The sequence below is a fragment of the Monopterus albus genome, unplaced genomic scaffold, assembly GCF_001952655.1.
Source record: "Monopterus albus unplaced genomic scaffold, M_albus_1.0 scaffold322.1, whole genome shotgun sequence".
In the NCBI taxonomy this organism is placed as follows: domain Eukaryota; kingdom Metazoa; phylum Chordata; class Actinopteri; order Synbranchiformes; family Synbranchidae; genus Monopterus; species Monopterus albus.
The window spans coordinates 94931-105911 of NW_018128202.1; the positions used below are offsets into that span (position 1 = coordinate 94931).

The 10981-nt window shown below is 39.8% G+C and overlaps 3 protein-coding genes and 1 non-coding gene across 8 annotated transcripts in view; 2 read left to right on the forward strand and 2 right to left on the reverse strand.

The window, feature by feature from the left end:
- The window catches only part of klhl5 (kelch-like family member 5), a 50019-nt gene extending 49524 nt beyond the window's left edge, over nt 1–495 (reverse strand). Inside the window, exon 1 of one of the 3 annotated variants that reach the window (XM_020624200.1) lies at nt 394–495. The gene's annotated coding sequence lies outside the window, so the exon portion shown is untranslated. The remainder of the gene's footprint in view (nt 1–393) is intronic. The other 2 variants (XM_020624203.1, XM_020624201.1) reach the window with 2 other exon arrangements.
- LOC109974157 (uncharacterized) overlaps nt 1–1461 on the forward strand; it is a 6321-nt gene extending 4860 nt beyond the window's left edge. For both annotated transcript variants that reach the window (XM_020624205.1, XM_020624204.1), the window contains exon 10: nt 1374–1461. In XM_020624205.1, the coding sequence (XP_020479861.1) occupies nt 1374–1435 (62 nt within the window). In that variant the 3' untranslated portion in view covers nt 1436–1461. The remainder of the gene's footprint in view (nt 1–1373) is intronic.
- A 58-nt stretch (nt 1462–1519) lies between these two features.
- On the reverse strand, nt 1520–9927 carry fam114a1 (family with sequence similarity 114 member A1). 2 transcript variants are annotated; one of them, XM_020624198.1, is made up of 13 exons: nt 9795–9927; nt 8401–8721; nt 7966–8050; nt 7649–7872; nt 7136–7270; nt 6766–6918; nt 6495–6684; nt 5304–5389; nt 4155–4370; nt 3838–3977; nt 3677–3749; nt 3318–3371; nt 1520–2942 (listed from the first exon to the last, which is right to left on the reverse strand). In XM_020624198.1, the coding sequence occupies exons 2-13, from the start codon at nt 8713–8715 to the stop codon at nt 2817–2819; spliced, it is 1797 nt and encodes a 598-aa protein (XP_020479854.1). In that variant the 5' UTR covers nt 8716–8721; nt 9795–9927; the 3' UTR covers nt 1520–2816. The 2 variants fall into 2 exon arrangements, with proteins under 2 accessions (XP_020479854.1, XP_020479855.1); XM_020624199.1 differs by having other exon boundaries at nt 6534–6684; nt 9795–9925.
- A 571-nt stretch (nt 9928–10498) lies between these two features.
- Nucleotides 10499–10570, forward strand: trnap-agg (transfer RNA proline (anticodon AGG)). Its single transcript has one exon. It is a non-coding gene; the product is annotated as a tRNA-Pro (tRNA).
- Nucleotides 10571–10981: the final 411 nt, after the last annotated feature.

Genomic DNA, 10981 nt, shown 5'->3' on the forward strand with positions numbered 1-10981 from the left:
AAAAAGATGCATTCAATATGGCTACTTGCACCCACTTTAACAATGAAAAAAGCCTCACCATAAAAATACACACAAAATTGGTCCATACAATTGACATAGTGGTAAAAAAGGGGAAAACACTGGCTTTTCAAACAGTCTGACTGTTTGTTGAACACTAAATGAAACAGAAGCCCCAAAAGAAACTTATTGAACTGAAAAACTGTTCTACTGGGTGACAGATACAAAACTGACTGAAATCTGCCTTGCCCATGAAGAAATGAATATACAAATATTTTAGTGTAACACCATGAGGCAGGTGCAACATGTCATGGTTCTACAGTTAAATTCTTAAAGCCATGCTCTTAAACATATTTAAACACAGCCTATCAGATCAAACTCCAAACAATGGCTGACCTCAGCTGCTGCCTCTCAGGTGTGTCTCAGTGCAGGTGGAACAGGGCCATGTGACCTCCCAGAGCCTTCTTATAGACTCCGCCCCTTTCCTAGGTCTCAGTTCTAGACCGCCTACTTCCTGCTAATACACAGAGGTATTGGCATCAAAATAGAGTATCAAAACTAAAAACACTCATTTTGCAGAATGGACCATTTCTGAATAATCTATTTTTGGATTATAATAATTGATGCATCAGTGTTTAACCATTAATTTAATATTATAGCTGGTTAAGTTGGGGTCACTTACAACTACTTTGTGTACTACTGGGCAGCTTAATCTGTACCAGAGGTATAAAAAGTACTAAAATCCCCAACTTAAGTAAAAGTAACAATAGCACAGTGTAAAAATAGTGTTAAAGTAAAAATCCTGCATTAAAAATGTTACCTAAAAAGGTATTAGCATAAAAATATACTTAAAGTACCAAAAGTAAAAGTGCTCATTATGCAGAATAGTCTTTTACTGGATGACACATTTAACACTGCAGTTGGTAAAGGTGGAGCTAGTTTTAACTGCCTTATAGGCTTATATTTTGAAGTATTTTACATACTCCTGGGTAGCGTGTGAATTTTACACCAAGAATCAATAAATACTTCTGATTATAGTGTATTTTGTTTTATTCATTCAGATGGCTACCTCGGTTCTGTACCAGAGACAAATTCCTTGTGTGTATAACATACTTGGCCAAATAAAGTGATTATGATTATCATTAAATAAATGTTGTAGAGTAAAAAGTATATTTGTTCCATGTTTGACTGTAACTTGTATTTTATCTGTAGTGTTTATATGATAATCATTAGGGTTACAGTCAGAATTAATTTACTGTAACAGGCATGTAAACATACTGCAAGCTGAGAGTGAATACCAACCCCACCCTGACACTTCATTGCCATCTGCTGTAGCTTCAGTTTATTTATTACCTTGCTATCTTGTCTATCTTTAGGAAATCTGCACCAACGTGGCCATCCATCTATCTCCGCCCTCACAGAGGAACAAGCCTGGTGAAAGAGGAGTATGGAAACAGACTGAAAGTGCACTGGAGAGAAATAAAAATGACCTTTGTGCTGAAAAACACCTTAGAGACATGAAGATGGTTAAAACTGGTTTATTTTCAGCTTCTCACCCTCAAACAGAGCAATTTATTAGAACAGTCTATCTAAGGTTATAGAAAACAACCTGGTTTCCAAACATTGTACAGTCACCATTACAAACCATTTGTTATTCTAAAGCAGAAGCAAGTCTGATAAACAGTCTTACCCCATCTGGCAATAGCTGAAAAGAGCCAAAACATTATGACAGGAGTGACTAATACTTACTTAATAGCATTCTTTCATCAGTGTATCTCTAAAAACAAAGAAAGAGAAGTAAAAAGGGAAACGAGAACATCAGAGGTCTGAGGACTTGTGGACTGGAAACTATCAATCAGTATATTACTGGAAAGCAACAAACAGATACACCATGAGCCCCCTGGGATGGCAAATGAGACTCTACTCTGGTCAGAGAAAAGGAGGAAAAAGGAAATGCTTGTGTTAGGTCCCTCTGGTGGTCCAGATGTATGTACTGTATATAAATGTAAAGATCCCAGTGAAACAGAATTAAAAGGCTTTATTTGTCACCTCCATGCTTTGGCTATTTCACTCCTCATGATGAGAAATATGCTTTCTTGCAGAGTTGGTAAGAGAGCAATTTTCCCAGAAATGTCTAATTATTCAAATGTAGCAGCACGAAACATAATTAGGAATGAATTCATCCACATTACACTGAAAATACACAGGAAGGGAGACGTAGCACTAAATGCATAAGGTACGAAGCCCAGGTTAGTGTTTCAAATCAGACAAAGTAAGGTAATGTTGCTTCATTTAAGAAGAAAATTGTGGTGTCTCACTAATACTGGCATTTTGTCTGACATCAGATTTGAACATTTCAGTAAAACAGGCATTTATTTAGTGTTATTCAAAATTCTTTTGTGTTAAAATAACAATGGACCACAAGAAGTGCAAAGAAAGCCTAATATACATTTACGTGGTGTCCCTTCGACACAACTGCTTTTGGTTCAGCTTTTTGGAGACAACAGAGACAGAGCAAATCTCAGCTGAGCTTCGAAATATCAGTTCTACAACAGAGGCACAATAACATTCTGAGATACAGTATATGGTACGAGAAACACACATGCAACCTGCATGTGGTTCAGTTCTACGTGTATCTGTTAATTCTTTTTTTCTTCATAACTATGTTCTGCAGATATTAACAGCATCCTCTGTCTGTTTCTGCGGCACTTAATGTAAATATAAGCACTTGGAATGATATAATCTTTATACCTTACTGTACAACAACTGATACATTAAGACAAGCAGGTGAGCAGGTAGCACTTGTGTGAGTGTGTGTGTTAGTGATGCGTCTGTGTTGCTGGGTCTGTGACAGGTCGGCAGTGTGGACTCTGGATGTGGGAGATCTGCAGGATGGGCAGCAGCAGCTGAAATGCATTCTGGATATAGCTGGTGCTGTTGGAGCCCTGTGGACAGGAGACTCATGACCACCACTATCATCATCATTATTATCATCATCATCATCATCATCATCACCACCAACGTGGAAAATTGTCTTTAACTTGCTAAAACAAACAAGTAACACAAAGGCATCCTGTCTATACAGTATAAAGCATAAAACTGTATTTTATCTTTATTCCCAGTGTTCAAAAACAATTTTCAATGTCATTTTTTCTTTATGATAAGAATTTCTGAACATGTCTTTAAACAGTGTTTGCATGGCTCACTTTGCTTGCCGTTAACAAACTAAACAGATCGGTCATTACATCGATCTCAGTGATTATTAAAACATTTCCAGCAGTTACTGTCAGGCTGAGGATGGTCAGGATAGTTTATCTCACCTCTAGCAGCACACTATTTACCAGCGGATTCAACTCCTCTGCTTTGCTCTGACCCTAAGCGAGAAACGAGACACAGGAAGGATCAGTGAGCAAAGACATAAGATAAATCATAATACACTAATTCAATTCGGTTCCAGAGATTACAAGGTAATTTACTTATTAGTATATATGTTGGGAACTAATTTAAATAAATGTATATCTTCAGTACAAACAAATGGTCTTAGGACTTGGAGCCACAGTACTGAAAGATAAACTAACAAATTGCTTTGGATTTCACGGGGTTTTGTTGACAACAAGTAAAACACGTGTAGAATAACACCAGCCACCACAAACACACACACAGAGTCCCTCTCACCTACCCCAACAAGAAGCAGCGTATCAGAGAATTTCTTGGCCAAACACTTCACCTCCTGACACATAGCGCACGTCAACCTAAAATAAAATTAGTAGATTTCAGCAAAATATGCTCCTCTCACATGCAGTTCCACATAATGTAATAAAAACACACACACACACACACCTGGTAAGGAGATGCGCCTGGTCTCTGGCGGGTTTCTCTAGCTCCTGGCCATGGAGGATGAGCTCTGCCACCTTGTGGAGCTGCTCGATACTGCGAGCCGTCACTTCTGCCAGACTGTCGACTGATGACAGGAAGACAGTCTAGAGAGTGGGAGGTGAACACACACACACATAGATAGATAGACAGAAAGAGAAAGAGTTAAACAATATCAAATTAGGGAGGAGCAATCAAAGCAGGAGAAGAGGGTGTTTAAATAAAAAAAAAAAGAGAAATGTTACTGAGTGAAAAGTTACCCAACACTGTTGAGTTGACCTCACCTCCACAGATCTGAGGCAGGCTTCTTTCTCCTTCTTTTCCTCCTCTCCTCCCTTCATCTCCTCCCCTTGCTCCTCACCATCTTTGTTCTCCTCCTCCTTTTCATTCTTTTCAGATGAAGCCTCTCCTCCAAGGTGGTCCTGCATTTCCCTGCCAACTGTCTTCGTAGTCACAGGCCGCTCCACCTCACTCACCCAATCATTGGCCCTCATCCGAGCCTGGGGATGCATAATTACCACCCATCAGCTCTGCATGGCGAGAGACTGCCATCCTGATGTATGTTAATTATATGCATATGCACGATTATATGCTAATGTGTGTGAAGAATTTGATTATGTAGTAGGACTTCAGAGATCATAAATTGTATAGTACTTCTGAGACTGCACACAAAAGAGTGGCTGATAAAGTGGTGTGTATGTATTTTCATAGGAAAGAGGACATTTTGCAGGTGTTTCTAGAAATAAATGACTATTATTTGCTCTTATAGATGAATGAGTGTCTGTCTTTGATGATCAATATACTGTAGTCAAGGACTTACTCTTGAACAAAAGACTGTGGTGTACTGGTACATTATCTTAGTGGACTCATGGACTTAGCTGACTTATATCACTGATTTCCTTTCAGCAGCCCCACAGAAAAGTAGCAAACAGAATGGCATACTGGAGAAGAGTTGTGCGGTGTCTTTCATTTTGATGGACTCATGCTGAATGTCAAACAAGTACCACATATCCCTATAGAGTATGCTTTTAATTTTAAATAGCCTATATTTTCCAACTACAAACATGACTGCATTCGGATGATCTTTCTTTAGGAGTTAAGCATTCGGCCATCCCTCAGTGACTGACAGAGCTTATATCTCTGAGTTTTGTGTTACAGGTAAATAGAGTAAATACTAATTAGATGTGTACATATAGTACTGACAGGATTGGTACCTGGGTTAAATCAGTCCACATGAGTATTTTTTGTTGAAGATGTAGTGTTGAAATGCTGAAATTGTACTTAATAAACTGCCTTTCTGAGAGCATCTATTCAACATGCAGGTGCCTTTTTCTCTTAAAGCCACAGTACTTAACATAAGATAGCATGATACTCGAAATCAATCGACTCTACTCCGGCCGACTGGGTATAGTATATGTGTGTGTATGTGGCACCTTGTTGAGTTTGTCTGGTGTGGCAGCAACATGGAGCTCAAACAGCAGCTCAGTGAGAACGCTCACAAACTCCTCGCCATCAGCAGCTGAGAGAAACACAGACACACACACACACACACACCCACCCCATGTCAGTGTACTGCTGTTCACACACTGTATGCTAAATCTGTAGATGCACAAAATGTAAAATGAGAACAGATTGCTACCACATGCCGGTGATGCTTTGAATTCCCCCATGCTGAGATCAACAAGTAATATTCTTGTGAGAGATTTGGCGAACTTCAGTTTAAATTAATCCAAACTATTTTTCTCCAAATTAGGTTAGAACTGCATGCAGACTTAATGGCTTGATCATTTAAAAGATTGCTTTGAATCTGTGATGTGAATGTGTGAGCCGCCCCTGAACACCAACACTGGATCAGGCACCATGTTAACCCCTCCGGGCAGAGAAACGCCTGCCTGCTTTACACTGCCGTGACATCACCTGAGGGCACCTGTCACACAGTAACAGAGTACATATAATGTTTAAAATGTGAAGTCTCAAGAACCTTTTCCCCCCCAACAGGACGATGTTTAGAGAGACTGTGCTTTGAGCTGTTTAAATCTCTACAATGACACGCTGCTGAAGTGTCTCAGAAACCGAATCCCTACTGCTGCTCTGTTCCTGGCCCTGATGTTTGACATTACTGTGAAAGATGACAATCAAAAAGGGATCTAACAATAAAGGATCAATATAAAGTATCACTGCACAATTACTGTTATGTTATTCGTATAGAGACGGCTGTGAGCAAACGACGTTGCAGTGCCGGATATCAGTGATTATGATGCTGATGAAGATACTGTTAATCTGTCAGCGATGTTACTTACCTATGACATCTATATACTTAAGATAAAGGACTGTACAGATATTATTGGTGGGGGTAAAGGGTGAGAAAAGGGGGCAGATAATGTGTTCATTTTTTAAGTGGAGAGGGGTCCTAACCTCATCCAAAATGTATATTTTATTTTTGCTGGCTCACTCATTTAGTTGCATTAATAACCATTTACCTCTCATCAGCTAGGACCTCTGATCCTACATCGGTACCTACAGTATGTCCCTATGTCAGTCTAGTACAGGTCAACTGATCCTGAGTCAGTGCTCAGGGACTGCCTCTACACCATCAGGCAGTGTGGTTGGTTTGGGTCACTCACATAGGGGAGTAGAACAGTGTAAATGGGAACTAAGATCACCATTATTCTTCATCTGTCCTCCTTCTTCCTTTTCCTCTTTCTCTCCTTCCTGCTCTTCTTCCCGATTGATGAAGATATCTTTAATAAAGATCAACTCCTTCTTCACCTCCTCCTGCTCCTCCACCTCCAGCGAAGTCAGGAATGCTTGGACCTAAAAGCAGGTAGATGACTTCATCTACATTATTTCAAACAGAATGCGTTTCCACGGAGTACCAAATTTTCTATACACTACCTTGGCCTCACTCTCATTGGACAAGATCTCCAGGGCCTCGAGGTGAGACAAGCCCTGGTAGTCGTCAAACAGAATGCTGTAGTGAGCTGTGGGTGTACTGATTGGCTGGTTGCTCAGACGTGCCTGCTCCTTCTCCTTGGCTTCCTTCAACATCTGAAAAATCACAGCAAAACCTCAAGATAGCACCCGGGCACATCTGTCGTTTCAGAATGTGGAATTCCAGTGAAAAGCACCACGTTATTCTGTCCACGCACACACACACAGTTTTACATTATTTATCTGACAGGATGAGTCAGTCATACTGGTTTGTTGTGAGCGTATGCGAGTCCTGTCTGTGTGTGTGTGTGTGTGTGTGTGTCTGTCTGCATGCCTGACTGAGTGATGCAGTCTTCTGCATCAGGGTCTTGGTCTTTTTGAAACCTGGGTCACTCTCAGCAAGAACAGTCATGGTCTTCTTTCCAATGAACTCCAAGGCATCCAGACCACCACTGATCACCGACTTACCCTGGGAGAGACAGACATAGAGGGTAAGACAGAAAAAGGCAAACTACAAGAACGATCAAGCAAACTATAAAAAGCCCAGTCCCACCAGGGATAGTTGAAGATAATGATTTTAAAAACATTAGGAATGATAATAAAATATAAAAATACTCCGAATAAATAAAAATGACAAGTTAAATTAAATTTCACTTACTAAGTTCAGTTATTATGTTCTGAGGCACAATTATGTCATGAAATGATACTAATGTCAATATCTTGAAACAAGGCAGCAAATCTGTCCCATGTGGCAAGAAGTTCTTGTTCTTGTACTGGAAACCAGTGAACATATCTCCACTAGCAGGTTTTCGTCACATGATTTTGAAAGTGTATATGGTTCACTCACAGTGTTCTGCATAGCATGTGTGATTGAAGAAAAGACACCCCTGCTTGAAGCTGCAGCACTCGCGGAAGAACAATCCCCGGAGCTGCACAGGTCAGCCTCTCCCCGTTCTCCCTCTCTCTTCTCCTTCGCTCCATCCTCTTCTTCTTGGGCCTCCTCTCCTACCGAGGTCTTGTGAAGACGCAGAGCCTCTCCTGCCTTCACCTTAACTGAGGTCAGGCTCTGACCTGTGCACACAGTAAGGTCAAGAAAACATAAGTAAAACATGAATGGGTGAGGAAATAAGAGACAGGGGAAGGAAATAATAGCAGGAGACGTACCCACTGTGGAGGTGGCGCTGTTTAGAAGAGATTTTCCCCATGAACTCCAACCCCCCCAACCTTTTTCTTTCTCCTGGTGTGAGCTCTGCACACAAAAGCATTACATTATTAGTTAGAAAACATTACTTTTGTACATATGATTCATAAAAGCAAAGTCAAGTATAACTGCAACTAATGATTGATTTCATTTCAGAATATTTTCTTGATTAATGATATTAACAATCACAGTCTTTAAAAAAGCTAGTTTAGGGGATCCTTATCAAAAATGTTTGTGTTTGTTATGTGTTTATGTAAAAATGATATTGCATGGTGTATGATTATTAAATATCAATAAAAGTATTGATAGAACTGAAGATTATTGTACCGTATGCACCCTATGACAGGAAAATATAATCAAAACTTAACAAAACACATAGAGAAACGAGAGCTACAAACCTCCACATCCTCCTCTGCACCCTGTGGGTCTGGCTCCAGACTCACTGGTTGGTCACATTCGATCACCTGACCCTCGGTGGCAGACTCTAGTTGGTTAGTTGGACTCTCTGTAGTCTCGGTGGGGGTGTCCTCTGTGGTCGTCTCCTCGGTGGACTGTGGGAGGCTGAAACTCTCAGAGATCGAAGGAGGTTGTAGAGGGGTGGAGGGCGGCGTGAGGGCTGTTGGGACGTCCTGACAGGAGCTGGGGTCAGTGTGGGCAGGTGGAGAGGTGGTGTCTACAGACGATACAGCATCAGTCGAAGCAGCCTGTGACATGGTAACCTGGAAGGGGGCAGATCTTTAATTTTAGTGATTTTGTTAAGAAAGTGCTGATCTGTGCATTTCGCAGATGAAACACTGCCCACATAAACATACAATATACAGATAGATGTTTTAATTGTGGAAATGGAACTAATCTCTGTGTACTAGCTGTGGTTTGATCCATGATGATCACCAAACACCTAATGTTATCATACAATTGCTTTGGCTATATTTTCACAACAGAAGCTGAAACCAATATTAGATTTTTTTTTCTTGATGATTAATTCAAATGATTAATTGGTTATCACAATAGTTTGATATTTATATTTTTGTCTATCAACTAAGTGATCATTAGCTCTAAATTTAATGTGCAAAACTCCTGATGCAAAGATCACAAATTTGTCCGTGCACAGTCTTTAGACTGCAGGCATCTCATATCCTCACATACTCAATACACAAACTAAACTGCAAAAATTATAACAATGTAATGATGGACCGAACATTGATATTCCCAGTTAAACTTAAAACATGCAAATGATCTAATTAGATGCAATTTAAAAACATTTTTTTGTAAATTGTGAGGAATTATAATGACATAATTAGGGGCACTGCCGTTTATGTAAAAAAAAAAAAAGCTTTGAAAGAAAGGCACTGAAACACTATTGTGAAAATAGAGCAAGAATTTGTCACATCATGATTTAACATCCCCATCTAGCGGTCAGTTGTTGTAGGCCACATGATCTACCCCCTTGTTTTCAGTCACTTCAAAAACTGTTGCCTGACAGCAAAATGTCATTTAGCACAAACAGGACAGTAAACACATCGGTTGACAATACCAATGTGCATTTGTCCAGACAACTGGGATAACTAGGCTATTAGGCTATTAGGCTTCATAAGAATTTATATGTAAGTTATGTAAATAAAACATAAAAAGTGTTCAGATAAAATTGTACCCTATAACTAATTAGGCTAATCCCACTTGTTGAACCAAAACAATCATAATATGATGCCCAAGGTCCCTTCTGCTTTTTTAAAACCATTTGAACTCATTATTGCAGCATGACAATGTAGCCTACAGAATGTCAAGCACACACCTAACGACGACCACTGTTCTTTCTGAAATGTCAGTAGATAGGTTGTTATTCACAGGAGTTATTTTCTTCACGAACACAAACACATTTTCAACACCGCTGCTGCATAATAATGTAAATCCTATCTGCTGATTAGTCGTTCATTTATATCTGTCAGTTGTTGCAGTCAAAGGACACCAATAAAGCTCAAAGACAGTGTTGTTTTTATGAAAGTGACAATGCAACTCACCCGTTTGGTGCCAGCCAGCGGCTCCTCTTCCGCCCCGCCACGGCGGCAGCCGGGGGGCGAGCTGACCCAAGAGTTATAAAGAGTAATAACAGGCAAGATGACTCCCTGTCTCATGAACAAACTGCTGCCCGAAAATACCACAAAACCTGCTACTAGCCAGGAAGCACCTAATTTAAACGGTTGTTATTGTGCGGTTTTCACAATTAGGAGAAAAGCGTCACAAGAAGTATTTCAGTTAGCCCATTTGATATGTCATAAATGTAGTGAAATAAAAAGTTCAACAGGTTTTAAACGGAGATGTAAGTGAGAAGAACCCCTGGGTATTTATGTTTCAAAAGGAAATACAATTAAATCTTAGTTGCATTTCGTGACGAAAAGCTAGGTAATTTTTCTCATATAAACACAAAAACTGTCAAGAAAAGCATTACTCAAGAAATACTACAATGTTAAGAAGCATCTTCGAAAAACTACATATGTCGGCTCGTTGGTCTAGGGGCATGATTCTCGCTTAGGGTGCGAGAGGTCCCGGGTTCAAATCCCGGACGAGCCCGTTTTTTAAAAAAATTACACATGATTGATATAAAGGTAATTCGTTTCTAGACCTTACTTGGTAAAGTGTTCTGAGAGGACTTTTGTTGTGATTTGGCGCTCTACAAATAAAATGTGATTTGATTTGATTAGGCCTCAGCATCATGTCTGAACACTGGGTCAGCCCAAACATTGATTTGATTTGATTTGATTTATTCTTTCAAGCATGTAAAGACAGTTGATATGTCAACGCACATAATAATTTTACACATATCCAACAAATGCTAATCCAATATCAATTTGCTTATACCTAGTACATGCTTGAATGGAGTAGGAAGAAGTCAGACTTATCCAGTCCTACCCCATGACATCATCTTACCATCCTTGGTTTGCAAGCAGTAAATGATTCACTTCTACACACACACATATTATA